This window comes from Protopterus annectens, chromosome 6.part0, assembly GCF_019279795.1.
Source record: "Protopterus annectens isolate FY-2018-M chromosome 6.part0, PAN1.0, whole genome shotgun sequence".
Classification (NCBI taxonomy): domain Eukaryota; kingdom Metazoa; phylum Chordata; order Ceratodontiformes; family Protopteridae; genus Protopterus; species Protopterus annectens.
In genome coordinates this window covers 421,002,252-421,023,269 of record NC_056737.1, presented here as the reverse complement: position 1 = coordinate 421,023,269, position 21,018 = coordinate 421,002,252, and the positions used below count along the sequence as shown (strand labels likewise).

General features: G+C 40.7%; 1 protein-coding gene across 1 annotated transcript in view; it reads right to left on the bottom strand.

The window, feature by feature from the left end:
* Window positions 1–21,018, bottom strand: part of PACS2 (phosphofurin acidic cluster sorting protein 2) — a 1,734,969-nt gene that overhangs the window by 871,811 nt on the left and 842,140 nt on the right. The window contains exon 13 of the mRNA XM_044073533.1: window positions 9,610–9,728. Coding sequence (XP_043929468.1) covers window positions 9,610–9,728 — 119 coding nt within the window. The remainder of the gene's footprint in view (window positions 1–9,609; window positions 9,729–21,018) is intronic.

Here is a 21,018-nt window from a genome sequence, read left to right as displayed (position 1 = left end):
ACCACATGACTGTGGTGTTGTCTGTGTACACTTGGAGCGGTTCTGGTCTTTAAAGGTTTGGCAAAAATCTAAAGAGCTTGCAGAAGAGGTCTCACTTCTTTTGGTGGATGTGTTCTTTCAGGAGTTGGGGTTGCCATTTCCCCTTGCATTCTGTGGCATCCTGTCCAAGCCCCTCAACTCCTTGTCCAGGGCATTCATGTGAACCTGTTGAGGAGAAAGAGGTGTAAAAGGTAATCATGGACTGAGGATGACCTGTCCCTTCCACCACATAAGCTCCTTCTTGAGGAAGGGAATCGGGGTATCTAAAGGGTGGTGGCATTGTTGGGACCACACCAACTTCAGGTATCACTGGATTTTCTTCATGTGGAGCCTGGCCAGGGGGAGCATAGAGAGGGTGGATGCTATGAATCCCAAAGTCCTTAGTATTTCCCTTGCACAGCAGTGGATCACAGAGGAGAGGTCTTGAAGTAACTGGAGAGGCCGAGAACCTTCTCCTTGGATAGGAAGGCATGCATTTTTTTCTCAAGCCTGCACTTCGGAAATAGTAGATTTGTAGTAGTTTATAGTGAAACCCACATCTGTCAGAACATGTAGGGTGAATTGAAGAATATCTGGGAAAACAGCCTGGATCAGGTGGTCATCCAGGTGAAGAAAAATATGAATTCCTTGAGTGCATCAAAAAGCTACTACAGGTGCTTAGCACTTTGTGAATACTCTTGGGGTAGTGGAAAGACCAAAAGTAAGAGCTGTAAACTGATAGTGCGAGGAGTCAGAGAAAAACCTGAGGAATCTCATGCTAGGGAGGAGAATGGAAATGTGTAGGTAGGCTTCCTTGAGATCTAAAGGCACTAAGAAGGCCTGTGGGAGGATGAAAGGTAGAAGAGTCTGAAGACAACATTTTGTAAGATGGTATCTTCAGGTGAAGTGTATCGGATGCTTGAAACTAGAAAAATCCTGGAATAGAACTCTTTTCCCATGAATTCTTTTCAGACTTGCTCAATGTTACCCTGATTCAAGAGGTCTTGAACAATGGGAGTCAAAAGGGATATTTGATTTGGAAGATCTCCAAAGGCTGCCCTGTCAGGTGGAGGTTTGCTTTGGGATTTTTCATAACATCTTTTCTAGGGTGTTTTCTTTTGTTTCTGGACTGTCTTCCGGTCCCTTCTAATAAAGGAGGTAGATTTAGCTGGGTAGTGCCTATGGTATCTAGGAACTGAGGAGATTGGGATCTGTCTGCAGTCTTTCATAATCTTAACTAGGGCTTGTAGTGTGACTGGCTGCCTGAGGGCCATGTGCAGTTCTACAAATTTTGATTTAAAATCCTCAAGCACAGGCTGTTAAGTCATGCACATATACGGACAAAAGATCCCGTGGCAGCTGCCTTAGAAGAAGCATTCACAGCATTGTAACTGCACTTAATGCTGTGTCGGGCAATCTGAGTGGCCTGTGAGAGTAAGCTTTGCATCGGTTGCTTACAGTCTGCTGTAGGAAGATCCAAGATAACTTTAGGGAATTTAGAGCACAAATCAAATATTTTATTTGAGTCTGGTAATTAATTGCCCCAAAGGCAATGGTAGCAGAGTTGTAAACCTTCTTCCCTCATCTATCCACAGCCGTACCTTTATCAGTAGGTAAGACATTAGCACTGGGCAGAAGCTTGGAGGGCTTATCTGAAGAAAGAGATACTGAAGAAGGTCTGCCACAGGGTTATTATATAGATATTTTAGGTCATCAGAGACTTGGTAAAACCTGTCTGGTCTCTTAGGAGCTGGTGGTTGTAAACTAGGTGCAGAAGAGGTGAACTGAAAGGTGTTCAAGGAAGCCTCAAGCACAGGAGGGAATGGAGGAAGGGCAGGAGTACCCATCTTCAAGAGGGTGTAGTACCTCTTCTGAACATCAGAAATCTGTTTGGATTGCCACAGTGTTTCATCATGCACTGTACAGTTTGAGCAAAAAAGGCCTCCTCTACTGGGGAATCCAGTAAGAGGGAGTCCTCTTTATCAGAAGAGATTTGTCCTGGAAAATGCAGCTGACAGGAATAGAACAGAGAGTGGTCAGAGTCATAGTCCTGCTCCTCATCAAAGGAAAAGGAAACCAGAGAAAGTTTAAGAGGAGTAGCCTGTGATTGTGGAGACCCACAGAAGGGAAGCTTCAAGGACATAATAGCCTTGAATATCCCTTCTGAAAAATACATCGATGTCTTCTCTCTAGCTGAGAAGGGGGAGGGTCACTTGCTTTGCCTTCTGCTTTTTCTTTTAGGTGTGATGCCCATCTGGATGAGACATGGATACCATAACTAACCTGTATTAGACAGCTTTGGATTTCTTCTCTAACTAGAATTTGAAGGATGCTGTGCAGTCTTCTTGAAAATCACAAGACATGGCTCCTCAGACATATCAGCAGTCTGCAAGGCATGAAAAGCCATACCAGTTTCTGAATGGGTCTTTGTAGTGTGCAAGTGAAAAGTAGCCTGATGTACCATGGGTTCTGAAACCTCACATCAGTAGGTATGTCAGACTCAGAAAGATTGGACTGTGGATTCGTTCAAGCCCTCTTAATTTTTTTCTTCAACAGCACAGACATATCCAATTAAGCGGAGTTAGCCATCTTGGATTGGCAAAGCAATTAAGACGCTTGGTCTTGAGAAAATTGTTAAAATTAGAAAACCTAGACCCTCAGGGTTTTTGGAATGAATGATGGATAGAGCAAGATTTGTGATAACATTCCAGACCTAGGCAAAAAAGACACTTGGAATGCAAGTCCTTGGATGGAATCTGCCTACTGCACTCACACTTACAAATTTAACAAAAACTCAAAGACAAAAAATAAGGTTCCTCAACAGGGCACTTACCTGGATAATGAACGGAGCAAAGGTGTCAACAACCAAATACCGAACAGGCCGATGGATACACAACCTACATTTGGGCTAGCAGTGATAGTCTGAGGATCCACACTCCTATGTTAGCTCATGTGTCAGATGTACAGCCTAGGTAAGATAATACCCTGGACAAACATCAGTGGTGACAACCCATATGTCAGGAATACTGCAACAGTGATTTCAGTAAGGACAGTAATTTTCCCTAGATTTTCTTTTTTTACATGCAATTCAGTTTTTGTGGTCTATATAGCAATATGCAATGGGTGTGAAAAAAATGTATGTGGGTAAAACAAATAGGTCTTTAACAGTTAAAATATATGAGCAGCAGTATTTATTTATTTATTTTACATTTGTTGACTGGGCTAGTCTAACTGGATATATGTCCATTTTCAGTAGAGGCCCGAGGAGAAAAGCTCTGAGACAATAAAAAGAAAATATTGTATACAAATAGTCCACAAGAAAAGTGGAAATACAAAATAATTATATAAGTATACAGTTGATTGGCAGGAATATTATAGCAAAGCATTTTTTTTTTTAACTACCATATAGGAAAATAAACAAAAATTGTTCTTTTTCAGTTTATACAAATATAGAATATATATATATATATTTAAATATAAGAAAAAACAAAAAGATATTTAATGTACATAAGATTCACATAACACATTAGGGAGGTACAAAATAAAAGAGAAAAAATGTTTAAGTCACGTCAAATATAGAAGGTAGAGTCTCAGCAAAAGGAATTCAGTTAGGGAGTCAAAATAGAACAAAGGAGAAAAAGTATGTCAGGCTTGGAGCAGGGGCAAAGCCATTGGGTTTTAATGAAGTTTCTCAATTGTTTCGTGAAAAGGTTGGTGGAAGTAAGGGATGTTATTTCACTTGGAAGTTTGTTCCAAGTATTGCCAACTGCATTTGAGAAAAGGCAGATTTGTTAATGGATTTAATGGTGGCAACTTGTAGCTTTTTAACAGATCTTAGGGTGGGAAGGTTTTTGTACGAATTTAATAGGCTACATAGTATGGGAGTATTTGTAGGATGACGTAAAATCTTGTGAATAAAAATGAGTTGCTGGAAAACTAGTTGGTTTTGTACTTCCAGCCATCCTAGAAGTTTAAGATTAAGGCAGTGGTGAGTACGGAAAGGGGCACCGGTGGCAAATTTGGCTATGTTGTTGTAGGTGGTTGCTAGTTTATTTATATTGCTTTTGGATAGATTTGTATAGATAGGGGAGGCGCAGAGTCGGGTGGAAATGAGGTGGGTTTGGGCAATAGAGATCTTTGCTGACTCTGTAAGAAATGGTCTGATTCTATAGAGGAATCCAAGTTTTCTATTTACTGATTTAATAGTTGAGTTAATGTGTGTCAAAGTTGAGATGGTTGTCTATTACTACACTGAGGAGTTTGGTGGTGGTTTCGGGGGCTATTTCTGTGCCATTGTTTGATTTTACTATGAAATTGATAGAGGGGGACTTCTGTGTGGGAGCAAATAGTAGTAATTTAGTTTTTTTTCGGGTTCAGGAGGAGACATCTTTGATGGAACCAGTTTTCAACTAGAGTAAAGACTGTCTGCGTGCTAGTATGTAATTTTGCAGGGGAGGATGCGGCACATATCAGAGTCAAATCATCGGCATACTGTATGCATGTAGTTTGGGGAAGGGCTGTTTTTAGATCATTAATAAAAATTGTGAAAAGGAGAGGTCCAAGAATGGATCCTTGAGGGACACCAAGGGTGATAGGAAGCTGAGAAGATAGTTTTCCCACAGGACAGCTTGTTTTCTGTTTTCAAGGTAGGATTGGAACCATTTTACTAATTGAGGACCAAGAGAGAGTGATTTAAGTATACCTATCAATAGTTGGTGGTTAACCATATCAAAGGCCTTTGAGAGGTCTATGAAGAGTGCAGAAGATAGAAGGTTAGTATTCCTGTTTTTATTAATGCAGTCTGTAAAGGATAGAAGAGCTGTTGTAGTACTATGGTGTGGCCTGAAACCGTGTTGGCAGTCAACTAGTAGGTTGTTTTGTAGGAGGTACTGAAGTAATTGCCAGTGGATACATTTCTCGATAATTTTTGCAAGGGGAGAGAGAAGGGCTATGGGGCGGAAGTTTGATAATTCATTTGAGGTACCTTCCTTATGCAGAGGGATGATATAGGAGACTTTCCAGATGGATGGGCCATAAGATTCAAAGACAGTTCTGTTTATTAGGATAGAAATAGTGTAGGCAAGTACACCAGCTGCAATTTGCAGGTATTCATCTGGGAAAAGGTCAGCTGATGGTGTACATGGTTTAAGAAGCAAGGAGTGTATTAAAGATGTTGGAACAGGCTGAAGGTTAAAAGACTGGGGCAAGTTGGTTAGTGAGGGAAATTTAGTGGTGGTAAGGTAGTTGCTAGTGATTGGACTGTTTCAGAGAAAAATTTGTTAAAGGTGTCGGCAATTTGGTTGGGAGAGGCTTGGGTTAGGTTAGAGGGGGTAGGTGTTTTGGACTGTCCTGGGTGGAGTAATTTGTTGATACCTGACCAGAACTTTTGAGGATTGTTTTGTTGGTTCTGTTGGATTATGGATTTTTTAGTGGTATTACGAATTTGTCTAAAATTTAGGTGATCAGTTGGGTTTTTAGTTTTTCTCCATTTGGACCAGAGTTTGTTTCTTAATCGAATGTTTAGCCTTGTGTCCTTAGAGAGCCAGGGAGCTGATTTATTTTTTGTTCTAACAGTACAAGTGGGAGCATGGTGCTCAAGGATCTGCAAAAACATTTTGTTAAAGTATGAAACGGATTCGTCAAGAGATTTATTTTAGGGAAGACCAATTGCAAGCTTTGAGCTCCGCTTGAAAATTACTTGTATGCAGTTTCAAAACAAAATAAACTTAATGCTTACAAGTCTGTTCCCAATATAATTTTTTTTTTTATTTTTGGTCGTGGATCATCAAGAGAAATGGAGAAGGGGATAGGGAAAACAGGTTGGAAGTTAAGAAATTTAGATGGTAGGTTTTACTGAATGCTTCAGAACTAGAAATTAAATTATTCATGAAAATACGACTTTGACTGGGTAATTCATAAGTATATGATGATGATGTACGTATGCAACAAAAAGCTATAGCCAAGCATTTTTTTTAACAGTCTGATGATGTCAAGGCAATATACAGCCTGAAGACGAAAATGTTTACTGTTTTTATGAAACACATAATGGTTAAGGTGGTTACCTTACAGTCATAAGGTATAGGGTTTGATTCTCACCTTTGAGGGAAGTTGGCTAGGTTTAAAATGGTCCAGCAAGGGAAGCTAGCCAACTACCTACCTATGAACCTATATAAAAAGACAGATTCATTTTCAAGCATTCTTTTTATTATTTTCATACACGTGTTTGCTTCCTGCTGTCTGGAAGTTTTTAGTGTGAAAGTCCATCTAACTGCAAAGTAGAACTTGACTGGGGATACTTTCAAAGTAAAGTTCTTTTCCCTCATTGCAAAATGGATCTTTTTTGCCTATGTGGATAGCTAGGTCCTGGGACCAGCAAAACCCAACATCAGGGTCTCTAGTTCCTTTGTCAAAGTGTGGCTGTAAAGTAGTCATCAGTGGTATACCCAAGGAAGGATCTATCAGAGTCTGTCAGTAGTTGTGTTAGCTGGACAGTTCAAAAGAATGAAAATCTGAACTGCTGAAGAATGAATAAGACTGATGAACTGAACACGTCTGTCTTGAGTAATTGTAAAACCATAATTGGTCCAATAAAATGTATTAGATCACATCCGTGCTACAGTGTCTTTAAAGTTTCTTATTAGTTACGTGACAGCTTTCCCTCAAGCAACTGATTCAAGGACTGTCTAGTGAAACATTAAATGCTCAAAAGAGAGAATGAAAAAAGCAATCATTTTAGAGTTAATTTAAAATTACTGAAAACTAAAACTAATGTTTTTTGCAGGGGGACAAGCCCCCCTGTACCCTCCACATCCCCTGCTAATCATATATACCAACACTGAGATTGCACAACAGTCTTAGGCCAAATTCCCTTACTGTGCTGCAACATGATGTCATACAAAAAGCTGCCAACAAAACTACAGTTTAAGAATGTTTGCTCATATGAACATTCCCTTTTTTACGTCACTAAAAGTATTCGCTCATATGAGTACTCACTCTTGCAGATTCTAACCAATTCAACATCAGCAGAAATCACAAGCTAAGAATTATAACAACATCCATTCTCGAGGTTAAGATGCCCAATTTGAAAATACAATATGGCATACAGAAATGGAAATTCATATCAAAACAATTATTGACTAATTAATTATACACCATAATTCAGTTTCTTATCATGACTGACAAAACAAAATGCTGAGACAGATAAATCTCTCAAGCTTCAGCCATTTCTTAATCTAGGCAGTTTTAAAAATGACTAGTATCAATTCCCCTAACATTCCAGGAGGCAGACAGATCAAAGGCAAATGCAATGCATATAAAAAGTTTACACACCCCATGTTAAAATGCCAGGTTTTTGTGATATAAAAATGAGACTACAATAAATCATTTCAAAACTTTTGCCACCTTTAATGTGACCTATAACCCGTACAATTCAATTGAAAAACAAATCTGTTAAGGGAAAAAATATAAAAAATAAAAACATACAATAAGCTGGTTACATAAGTGTGCATACCCTTAAACTACTACTTTGTAGAAGCACCTTTTGATTTAATTACAGCATTCAGTATTCTTGCGTAGGAGTCTATTAGCATGGTACATTTTGACTTGGTAATATTTGCCCACTCTTCCTTGCAAAGGCACTCAAAATCTGTCAAATTGCGAGGGCATCTCTTGTGTACAGCCCTCTTCAGGTCACCCCCACAGACTTTCTATTGGATTTAGATCTGGACTCTGACTGGGCCATTACAAAACTTTAATTTTCTTCTGGTGAAGCCATTCTTTTCTTGATTTGAATGTAATGCTTGGGGTCATTGCTGTGTTGAAAGGTGAAATTCCTCTTCACCTTTCTTGCAGACGCCTGAAGGTTTTGGGCCAAAAGTGACTGGTATTTGGAACTGTTCATAATTCCCTCCACCTTGACTAAAGCCCTAGTTTCAGCTGAAGAAAAGCAACCCCAAAGCATGACACTGCCACCACCATGCTTCGCTGTGGGGATGGTGTTCTTTTGGTGATGCGAAGTGTTGTTTTTGTGCCAAATGTAGCTTTTGGAATTGTGGCCAAAAATTTCAACCTTGTCTCATCAGACCATAACACCTTTTCTCACATACTTTGGGGAGACTTGATGTATTGTTTGGCAAATTTTACCAGGCCTGGATGTTTTTCTGTGTAAGAAAAGGCTTACATCTTGCAACCCCTACCCCATAGCCCAGACATATGGAGAATACGGGAGATTGTTGTCACATGTAGTACACAACCAGTACTTGCCAGAAATTCCTGAAGCTCCTTCAGTGTTGCTGTAGGTCTCTTGGCAGCCTCCCTGACCAGTTTTTGTCTTGTCTTTTCATCAATTTTGGAGGGACGTCCAGTTCTTTGCAACATCACTGCTGCCCCATATTTTCTCCACTTTTTGATGACTGTCTTCACTGTGTTCCATGATGTATCCAATGCTGTGGAAATTTTTTGTACCCTTCTCCTGATACCTTTCAACAATGAGATCCTGTTGATGCTTTGTAAGCTATCTGCAAACCATGGCTATTGCTGTAGCAGGCAACTGAGTAAATGTCAGGAAAATCCTACTAGGAAATCTGAACTTTATTTGGGATTAATCAGAGTCTCTCTAATTGATGGCAGGTGTGTACCCAAGAAGACCTAATGTTGTAATTAAATCAAAAGGTGCTTCAACAAAGTATTACTTTAAGGGTGTGCACACTTAAGCAACCAACTTATTGTACATTTTTTATATTTTTTCCCCTAACAGATTTGTTTGTTTGTTTTTCAATTGAATTGTACAGGTTATAGGTCATATTAAAGGTGGGAAAAGTTTTGAAATGATTTATTGTGGTCTCATTTTTTTATATCATAAAATCCTGGCATTTTAACAGGGGTGTGTAAACTTTTTATATCCACTGTAAATGCCCTTCAAAACATTAGAAACATCTTGCAACATATTTTCCCATTTCCTAGTAAGGCTATCAGATGTTAAACCTTAAGACTGGAAATCAGAAAAACTAACCATACCAGTCCCACTGTTGTGGCAAAGGTCTGCTCCAACAACAACCTCCCTCTCTCAACCATCTTCTATTACTTGGGATGCATCCCTTCTTTTCACATATGTTCACCCAGCCACCTCTAGTCTTTCTGTACTAAATAAAATATACCACCATATAGCCCATTCCCTCACAAAAAAAAAAACTATTCTGTAACAGCGTCCTAAGCCAACAATGCAACTAAGATTTGCTCCCATTTTCGCTCTCTCTCTGTTTCATCTACAAAATTCAGCACTTCAGGCATTGTCCCTCCCTAAAAAAAAAATATCTTAATACCCTGTGCTCACAGTTTTTCTTTATGATCTCCCACTCCCTTTGCAGACCCATCACACACTCACAGCAAGGGACAAAGCCTTCTCTATTACTTCTTCAAAACCTTGAACGCCACATTCCTCCTTAATATATGCAGCTTTTCAATCCAAATGGTATTTTAAGCAGCAATGAAATGTATATTTGGTCACTGCCTAACTTCAAATTTCCATATATCTACAAGCAATCTTCAAATATGTTACAGAAGCAATAACAGCAATTAATATACTACACTTACCTAGTAGATGGTATGATTAGGGACTCTGTCTTTGTTATCTTCCCACATGGAGGAAGTTTCTCCAAGAAAGTGTCCAGCGATGAATGTTCCTCTGCTGGGGATTCCTGTTGGGATGGATCCTAAAGATCATGCAAAAAATGTGGCTTACAAGAATAAATTATTTTATTAAAACTATCAGCACATTATTTAGTCTTTCCTGTAACAAAGTTTGTTTTCCAAAAGTCTTCAGTACACAATTTTTTTCACACTTACAACACCTACACTTCATTTTTAGAAAGTGTAGGGCTAAAATGGACAATTGGCAGTAAAATACATTTTTCTCTCTTGTTAAATGGGTGTTTTCAGTCTCTGACAGATGCAATCAGCCCATGACTCAGATATACTTCTCGAATTATATCCACAAGTATGCTAACGTACAGCTGTATAAGTTACATATGCCCATAACAGTAGATATTCAAAGTATTCGCTGCTGCAGTAGCCTATGAGTTGTATCCTGCCAAGGATACAGCACCCGGCCAGCTTCCCAAAGTTCTAACTCCCTCCCATAAATGTCACTCTGGCTGCCTGTGGGCTAATCCCTTTTGGAGGGAACTACAAAAACAGCCATAGTGACTAAAAATTTTCAGTACTTTCTTGCTCAAGTGTACAATAAAAGGGAAATTTATCCTGAATAAAAAAAACACAAAAGAAACACCACCAACAGGAACAGCAGCAGCAAAACTTTAAGCCTGCTCTAAACATACAGCAAGGAGGATGGTAGGTGGGTACTGTTACTGCAGGAGTGAAGAATTTGAACATCTACTGGTATGGGTAAGTGCAGCTTATGCAACTATACTATGTTCTTTATTCTCACTGCCAAATCTTACCCTACCTGGGGGAAGAAAGGATAAGGGTCCAGGTGCCCTTGGAGAATGGCACTTTCAAAGCCTGTTCTGAACCTAGAAGAGGAAAACAGTTTGTAGTGCTTTGTAAACGTATAAATGGAAGACAGAGCTGCTGTCTCCAAAATGCGTCTAGAGGCTGCACCTTTCCAGAATACCACAGAAGATAAGGCCCTGGTTCAATAGGCCTTAGCCCTGCTTGGAGTAGTTTTGCAATGGTGGTAGTAACAAAACACAAAAGCCAAGGACAACCATCTAGAAATAGTCTGTTTAGACAGGAGTTGACCTTAGTCCCAGAACAGGAAATGAACATCTGGTGAGCTTTCCTAAAGGACTTGGATTTGTGAAGGTAGTACCCAAGTTGTCTAAGCACACCTAAGGCACGAAGAGTCTTTTTCTCTCTTGTTTTTAGGGTTTGGATAGAAAAGTGGGAGACTGACAGCATGATTCAAAGTGAACTCTGACCAACAATGAACTACTCCACAAACCAAATAAATTGTGATAAGGATGTCCAAAAAGTATTTATTGGCAGCAAAGCACATAAAACCAAAACACGATGAACTCAGTTAACCCAGGTTTCGTCCTTGCATAACGGACTTCTTCAGAACAATGAACAAACCCCAATGGTTCGTATAAAAACACTTCTAATTCCAATTATTCAATTAATGAACCTGTTACTATTAAACATAAACAAGCATTCATGAAAAAAACACTAGAATAAAACACCTCTTGAAAAAGAAGTCACAAAAAAATATGGTGAATAAAAATATCAAAACATTCATGATAAATAATACAATATATACACGTACTATTAATTTCATGTATTGTAAATTTAAAAAGAAACAAAATAACATAAAAGAAATAAAAATCCTACCATCAACTATAAGTACCCTGACCATATCAAAAATGCATTACCGTTAAAATACTCAGCATCTTTATCATCTATTGGATGAACAACATGTATTGGACTAATGAAACCTAGTATGTATATACTAGGTTATCCTAAAATGTGTTTTAACTTAAGAATAGGTGCTATACTGATACTTTCATTGATGCCCAGATAATTAAGGGCATCTAGCCGTAGTTGCCATTTTAACTCACATATATCCAAATGGATATCCAGAATTTTCCCTTGTACATCTTTCCTCATATGCTGTATCACACATAACCTAAACTCGTGACCAGAGTGTGCCATAGAATGTCTAGCTAGAGCATTAGTGACTTTACTGTGTTTTATATCCAAAATATGCTCCCTAATTCTCTCTCTAAATTGTCTAGCTGTTTTTCCCCACATAGAAAACAGGACATTCCTGACATAGTGCAACATAAACTACAATCTGTGTGTAACAATCATGATGTCCTACAATGGGAATTTTGTAATAATTAACCTTAATACATTCCCCTGTTGTCAATATATATTTACAAGTAGAACATCTACCACATTTATAATTTCCACACCTTCTATCCATTTTGTATGTGTTTGACCCACCATTCTTCTGTAAAATTTCTTTAAAGGATTGGTCTCTTCGAAACACAAACTTGGGGACCCCCCCCTATTTTAGTAGTTACTTGCTTGTCTAGTTGTAAAAAGCCCCAATTTTTCTTAACCATCTCAATGTACCATTCCACATCCTGATTGTAAGTAGTAATAACAATTAAATTCGTACTGATATCTTGATTATTTTTACTTTTCAAACTTATGTTGGTGTCAATACTAATGTTCATCTTGATAAAAACCTGTTAGTCTTTTATGCACCGCTTCTTTCTTAACATTATTACACAAATCCTCAGGTTAACCCCGTTTCCGAAACATAGTTATCATAAAATCCAATTCCCTTATAAAGGCATCATCATCACTCACCATCCTCGCTGCTCTAACCATTTGTCCTCTGATTATTCCTCTTTTTTGATGGCGAGGATGCCAGCTGTTGAAATCTAAATAAAAATTAGAAAAAGTACTTTTTCTATATATATCTGATTTAATGCATTTATTAGCCTTGTCTATGGTTAGCCGTATGTCCAAGTAGGATATTGTTTCCATACTGAATTGATGGGTGAATTTTAAAAATTCAACAGTGTTGTTTATGTGTTTAATAAACTTTCCAAGGTCCTCTATTTTACCGTCCCATACAATAAAAATATCGTCCAAATATCGTGTATATTGCCTGATGTATTTATAATAAATGGTTGGGAACACAAATTCCTGTTCCCAAAATGCCATTACGTAATTAGCATAAATGGGGGCACACGCTGCCCCCATGGCCACTCCTGTTAACTGTTTAAAAAATTGGCCTTCGAAGTATATATAATTATTGTGCAGGACCGCTTCCATAAGTGTTATAAATGTATTTATTTGATCTTGGTTGTAAATCCCTGTTTTGATCAATTGTGTTTCCAACCAGCCAAGACCCATGTCATGGGGAATAACAGTGAATAAACTGCACACATCAATTGTTAGAAATGTAAAGTTATCAGTAATACTAACTGTTTTTAATTTTTCTAAAAAATTCAACAAATCCCTTGTGATATAAACAAAAGCAGTCAAACCCCTTTTCAACTCATGATCTAAAAATTGACTGATAAAGCATGTCTTACTTATTTTTCTATCCACAATCGGCCTAAATTTAATATTATCAAGGCCTTTGTGGATTTTAGGGATCCCAAATATGCTAACTACTGGGAAAGGATTCTTCATATACTCATGCTCTTTTTCACTAAGCGGTCCTTGGTACAACATATCGTCCAAAAGCATGTCAATTTTTTTTATGACTGATATTAATTTCATTAATACTACTCTCAGTGTAGTTATCTTCCATAAGCATTTCCATCATTGCATTGATGTAATCATTTCTTTCCACTATTACTACTCCATTCCCTTTGTCGGGTTTCATTAAATGTATTTCTCTGTTGTTAATTAAAGAACCCAACAGGTCACTCTCCTTCTTGGTTAAATTGTTGTATCCCTGTCTACCACACTTATCCTTGTGCGCTCTGATATCCATTTCACATGCTACTGTCTGATTAATGGGGGGGGGGGTTAAAAGTACTTGGTTTGACTAACCCCCTATGCCCAGAATTGTCCCTCCTATCAGGAAACCACATTAATAAATTCATTTTCCCAGTAAAAGTTTTTAAATCTATTAACATGTCAGTAATATTACCTTTCCTACAAGGAACAAAAGTGAACACTTTAGACAATAAATTGGCATTTTCAATACTAAATTCGTATTTTGAATAATTATACACTTTATAATCATCATATGTATTAGATATAACACTAGGGTCACTCAGTGCCTTAAAATATTCTACACCTTCCAATTTGTCACACATTTGTCACACATTAATTCCACTATTGAATTTGCATCATTGTTTTTTTGATTACACAAACACACGACATTGTTCATAGCTTGCCCAGTATGAATATTAACATTACTGTGATCAGACACATCCTGTGTGTTGTCATTGGTATTGTTAGTAAAATAGGTACTTAAATCCATCAAAATGTCATGAGTGTTATTGGAAACATCTTGAATGTTGCTGAAAACAGATGTTTCAAAATCACCACTAACAATATCCAACCCCACATTACCATCCAAAGCTTCAATATTTGGTGCTTCAAGTGCAATCTCAGCTAAACTGTTGTCAAAAATCAATGCATTCATATCTCCCTGTTGTAAATTACAATAATCACTGTTGACCGTATTACAAAACCAAGTAGCGTTGGTGCACCTACACGGAGCACAACCACAACCCCGCATAATGTTCACGTTGGTATTTGTCCCCACCGTTGAAAGAACACCCTCCGAGTCCATGTTATTCACTACATTCAACCACTCCTTGTAAACATTACTGTTGGTAGCCCCAACTGCTAGAAGCGTATCTAGTTCACTTAATTTGTTATCAGTACCGTTTGCGTCACGATAACCATAATTGATGTTAACTTGACCAGTCATGTCACAGTTTAAGATACCTCCATTTTCTATATTCAAAACCGGTGAAGGTGTCTGTCACCGGACTCTCTGTTTTTGTAGACAAAGCCCCCCTAGACACCTGATTGTACAAGTTGCTAGTGGCAGCACAAGCTGGCCCTTGTTGGTAAAAAACTACATCACCATTCATAATATTATCAATGATTGTTAACCCGTAACCATTTATAATATCTATTGTATGCACATCACAATTGTTGAATACTTGTGCAAAGTTTTTACTTATTGGTTCACTTTGGGGCATTACTCTTAACGCTGCCATGTACTGTTTGAACTGCCAGCCTTGTTCGTATGCCATGTCTTTGGGCGTGCTCCTTGTCTCTGAAACAACATCTGTTCGCTGGTGTACTCCCTGTTTTTGATAATTTCCGACCGTCGCGGACCTTCCTCTAAAGGGCTCCCAGCCCACCAGAATTGCTTAGAAGAACCTTCCTGTGCGTTCGTGGCATCATGCTCTACTGTTTTCCTATTGGCTGAGCTCTCATCATTTCTATAATGTTCCGTTACCTTCCGATAATGGATACACTGTATTGGTGGCATATATTCTAGTATCTCTTTTAATTTTATTCATTTTTCATGAAAAAAATGACATGGCAGTTCTCATCACCTTTATCCAATATGTTGCCATAATTGGTGATGTAATGGTCAAAAAGAAGATCGTTGACAATTTTTTCGTTCACCACTTCTAGTTCTGCTGTGAGTTTTTCAACCTTGCAGTTGTTGCATTTTAACATCATTTCCATAAGAGCAAGCCCCGTTTTATCGTACAGTGAATGAACTTCTTTAAGCATTTCTGTGCCATTTTCCACTCCATTAGGGTACCTCCATGCTCTGGTGAGTGGTGAAAAGGTAACTCCCAAGCTATCACTGCCAGCTGGCATAGAAGATATGATCTGGCACCCCCTTGTTTAAGTACCACATCTGTGTGGTGTTGTCTGTAATCACCTGAGGGACTATTTCCCTAAAATGATGTACAGACTTTTATGGCGTGAATTACAACCAGTATGTCCTTGACATTTGTTTGCCTTAATTGTCTCATAAACCTTGCACTTTCACTCCCATGGAAGTTGTGCCCTAAGTGGAGTCTGTCAGGACAGACTGTGTTGGGGTAAGAAGAAAAAGGGAGCCTCGGACTGAGCGTCATCCCAGTAATGGAATTTGAAACTCCAGGGTGGTGAATATGTTGGGTCCACACGTTTTTGAAATACCACTAAATATATCACTTGCCTGGCTGCACATAAGAAAGTACAGTTGTGTACACTTATCATAAATGTAGATGTTTGAGTGCATTCACTGCTGCAGTCATCACATTTGGGTTATCCCTGCCAGGGTAGCCCTCAGCCGGCCCGAATACTAGAGGCTTAGTATTTCTGCATTGGTTGCTGTCACTTCAGGACTGACATCAGGTCGTCAGTAGTATAAAGTAAGGCAGCCGATGCCATTACATCAGTTTTTCTTGCCCTGTCAGGATCCCCCAAGTGCAGCCAGGTTCTGGTGGAAGAACCCCACCAGTAGAAAGTAAATACTAAAATATCCCTTGTAAGGAAAGAGAAGAAAGAAGAGGGGGATGGAGGGAGGGAAACCAGGACTGCAATAGTGAATAAACTCGAACATCTACATTTATGTTAAGTGTACACAACTTTACTATATTCTTCATGATTCACTGCTGCAGTCATCACATTTGGGTTGATTCCCAAAGCTGAGGAAAAGGGTGGAGGCAGTCGGAGGAGTCTAGGGGCTGGCTAGGATGCCCTGTAAGACTGCAGTGGCAAACCCTGCCCTGGATTTGGAGAAGATAGGCAGGTGGTAATGTTTGGTGAAAGTGTGAACAGATGTCCAGGTGGCAGCCTCCAGGATGCCCCTGGTGTGGACTACTCTGAGGAAAGCTGCAGAGGTGGAGGCTGCTGTGGTGGAGTGAGTCCTGACCCCCTTGGGGGTGGCTTTCCATGTTGCTTGTAACAGAAATGGATGCAGCTTGCTATCCATTTTTAAACTGTTTGTTTGGAGATGGCTTTGACCTCTGCCCCTGCGGCAAAGCTAACCAGCAAATGATCAGAATTTCTGAATGATTTAGTCCTGTCTAGATAGAATCTGAGCTGTCTGTGCACATCTAGAGAGTGAAGGATCCTTCCCCCCTTGTTCGGTGGTTAGGGAAAAATGTGGGCAAATGAATGGATTGGTTGAGAGCCACACTGGACACCACTTTGGGCATGAAGGATGGGTTAGTCCTGAGGGAAACCCTGTCAGCATGGAAGATGATGAAGGGCTCCAGAGCCATGAGTGCTTGTAACTCAGAGATCCTTCTGGCTGAAGTGATGGCCAGAAGGAAAGCTGTCTTCCAGGAGAGAAATTTTAACTCTGCTGAAGATGCTGGTTCAAAGGGGGCAGGGTGAACTTTTCCAACACAAAGTTAAGGTCCCAAGCTGTGGTAGGTGCTCTTCTGGTTGGCCTAAAGTTGGCTAGTCCCTCTTAGGAATTGTGGGATCAGAGGGAGTGAGAAAAGGGGGTGCTCAGTGGGGAAATGAGCAGAGATGGCAAAGATGCAAAGGCATGAATCTTAACAGAGGAAAAAGAGAGACCACTGTGTAGCAGGTCAGCTAAGTAATCCAGGATGAGAGGGAGGGAGGGCTGTGCCGTATTGGCTCCCTTAGCCTGAATCCAGGTGCAGAACCTTTTCCATTTGTCAGCATAAGACTTTTAGTGCTAGGGCATCTGGCCTCACATATAACATCTAGAACCTGTTTACTGAGGTTGGCAGATTGATTGGTGATTAGGGAATAAGCCAAGCTGCCAAATTGAGGGTCTGCAATTGGGGATGCATGAATTCTCCTTCCCTCTGGGTCAGGAGGGTTGGGGGTCTGAGTGACATGCCATGGTGGTAGTGGGGACAGGCTGTGCAGCATTGGGTACCAGTGCTGGCGAGGCCAGTCTAGAGCAGTAAGAACTGTCCTTGGTTTTTCCTCCCTTATTTTATGCAGTACCCTGGGGATGAGAGGTAGTGGAGGAAAGCCATAGACCGATAGAATGACCCAGGGTAAGGACAGGGCATCCACTTTTCAAGCCATGCAGTGATGCTCCCTGGTGCAGAACTTGCTGAGCTGATGGTTGGTGTGAAAGGCAAAGAGGTCGACCTTTGGGGTGCCCCATTACTGAGTTATTAGGGTGAAGGTTCTTTTGTTTAGCTGCCACTCATGTGGGTCGAGAAGATTTCTGCTTAAGTTGTCTGCCAGAGAGTTCAGAAAACCTGGCAGGAATTGTGCTAACAGGTGCAGTTGCATGGCAGAGGCTGTGTGCCAAAGGGTCATGGCCAGCCTGCATAGAGGGTAGGAGTGAGTCCCTCCCTGCTTGTTGATATACCACATCGCACTGGTGTTGTCTGTTTTGATCAGGAGAGCCCCCGGGGAAGAGAAGGGACCTGAAAGCTGTCAATGCGAGCTGGACAGCTAACATCTCCCTTTGGTTGATGTGCATATGGATTTGCTGTGGACTCCATTGGCCCTGTATGCACCTGCCATCCAGGTGTGCACCCCAGGCATAGTCTGATGCATCTGTGGTGAGGGCTTGGGCAGTGGGGGGTGGTGAGAAAGGTAGTCTCTTGTAGTGGGAGCATGCTGCTGCCCACCAAAGAAATTTTTTTCTGAGGCAAGGTATCACAGGTATAAAAGTTTCCAGGTCTTGAGTGTTGACACCAAAGGCTTTTTAGGTACCACTGAAGTTTCCTCATATGCAGTCTGGCATATGGAATGAGTAGAATGCAAGATGCCATGAATCCCAGAGCTTGCAGGATTTTCCTTGCAGATAACTGTGGTCTGGTGGCTAGTTGAGAGAAGTAAGCTGTCAGGTAAGTTTGCTTCTCTGGTGAAGGAATGCCATCTAGGATGCTATGTCCAGGCTGCTCCTAGGAATATAATCCTTTGGGTGGGTATTTGTTTGGATTTCTTTTTGTTGATTGTGTGCCCTAGGGAGGTCAGTAGGGACTTTACAAATGCCAGGTGCTTGAGCAGCTTTTCCTGTCTGCCTGAAGTAGGCAGTCTAAGTATGGGTGAATCTGGATATTCCTTTGTCTGCAAAAAGCAATGGCCGGAGCCAAACATTTTGTGAAAACTCTGGGAGCAGTAGATAAGCCAAAGGGAAGTGCAGAGAACTGGAAGTGCAGAGATTCTGCCCTGAAACATATATATTTCCTGCATGATTCCCTGATAGGAATGTGGAGGTAGGCCTCTTTTAGGTCTAGGGTGGCTAGCCAAGCATCCTTGGAGAGCATGGGTAGCAGTTGCTGGAGGGTGAGCATTTTGAATTTTGGTATCACCAGGAAGGTGTTTACAATAGATAGATTGAGGATGGGGTGCCAGGTGCCCTCTTTTCTGGGTACCAGATAAAGTCTGGAGTAGAAACCTTTACCTTTCTGTTCTGCAGGAACAAGCTCTATTACCCTCATAGAGAGCAGGGAAAGGACTTGCTTTTGCACCTCTGCTTACTGGTTTGGAGGTAGATCTGGGAAGTCTTTTGGAGTAGGAAGAGTGTGGAAAGAAAATGTGCATCCCTGGGACCCAGCGGTCATTGGTAATGGTGGCCCAGATGCTTGCATGAAAGGAGAGGTTTCCGCCTAGGGGTAAGTGAAGGTGGGTAGAGGAAGGGGGTGGGGGAGGAGAGTCATTGTAAGTTCTTACCATGAGGGGGTGGCTTAGAACTTCCTGTTTTTGAAGTGGAGGAATTCCACTGTTTTGATCTCTGCATTCCCCTGCGGTTGCTGTCTGGGGGGTCTGCTTCCATGGGGTCTGGGCTGAACTGACCTGGTGGGAGCAGGAAAGGACCAGTGCTTGGAGGGGCAATGCCTGCTGAACCTGGGCGGTTGGACCTGTAAGAAATTCTTAACTGTCTGCATAGATTTAGCTTTTTCTTCCATCTTTTTTTATGACCTCCTCTGCCTTAGTGCTAAATAAGTTGCCTTTGTGCAAGGGTGCATTCAACAATTTAGATTTAACATGGTCTGGCAAGGGCTGCCTTAAGCCATGCATGCCTTCTAAGGACAGAACCGGTGACTGCTACCCTGCCAGAAGCTTCTAGGTCATCAAACCACGGTGCAAGGTGTGTTTAGTTACTTGACTTGCAGAATGCATTAACTCTTGTAACTCTTTAGATTCTGCACAAGCAGGAAAGGAAGACACTTTTTGTTTGAGAAGTTCCATGGTATGTTGCTGAAATTTTAGCATATGGAACTGGCAATTTAGTGCTCTGATAGCAAGAATAGCAGAGGTGTATACTTTTTTACCCCATCTGTCTAATGCTCGGGAATCCCTATCTGAGGGGGTAGGATTCTTAGCAGAGGTTGCTTTAATTCCTTTAAGCCCTTGAGAAATTACCTCAGGGTCAGCAGTAGGATTTTTAAAAAGAAATGTGTGTGTGTCAGGGACTCTGTAATACCTGTCAGGTTTTCTGGGTGCAGGAGGGAGGGTGTCAGGAGTCGAACTGGATTCCAGGAAAACAACATCCAGGACTGGGGGAATGGCCAGGGGTCTGTGCTGTGGAAGATCTAAGAATTCCCTGAGTTTCTTTTTAGACTGAGGGTAGTCCTGACATTCTCATTGGAAATGCTCCCTTATGGTATGAAGGGTTTCCCTAAAGGAAAAGTCATCGGGGGGAGAGGCTGAAGGAATGGAGTCATCTGCATCAGAATCCTCATAAGCAGAGAGCGGTTGCATGTCTTCATATTCAGATGCATCAGAGTCATCAGACTCCTGTTCAGACAAAACTACTGGGGACAGATCTCTTTTTCTTTTGGAAGGGATAGCTTGGCTTACCCTGATCAGCATGATAAGGTCTTCCGCCATTTTAAGTATTTGAGACTGATGTAGGGAAGCAGGTGCCTGAGATTGGGTCATTGGTTTCTTAGGTGTGGTTCGTACCTGGGCCTTAGAAACTCGGTAGTTTTTGAAAGAATGGTAGACGCGAAAGAACTCATCAGTTTGTGTTGAGAATCGGTAGTGTGAAGGACTTCCTTGGAAGCCAGTGCCTGCTCAGCGGCTCCGGACCCATCCAAGGGAGAGACAACCGCAGGATCCTTAGTCGAAGAAGAGTTTTGTGGCATACCAGACTCCGAAAGGGTCTTGGTAGCTTCCTGCGAAATCAAAGAAGTGGGCATCAGGGTCTGCGAAAGCACCTCACTGAGGAATGAGAACTGATGACTAGCTTAACGGAAGCGTCGTTGGTAGGTTTGGACCTGTGCAGTCTCTCTCTGTCTTTATCCTTACATTTTTTCAGAAGATCTACGTCGGATGGCTTCCCAAAGCCATATCGGAATTCTGAGGACTATAAGTGAAAATATCTAGCTACAATAAGGGCCTGACGACGTATAGTTCTGGTGTTCAACAAAGCAAAAAAGTGATAGTGGAGGACATCGCGGTCTGGTCCTAAGCAAGTGACGCAGTAAGAATGAAAGTCTCGTGTGTGGTATTTACTTTCCAGAGGCGAGACAATTGTTAACTTCTTCTGACATCAGTTAGTGCAAGATAAAAGGATCTCCAATGGGGTACTTAGCTTTA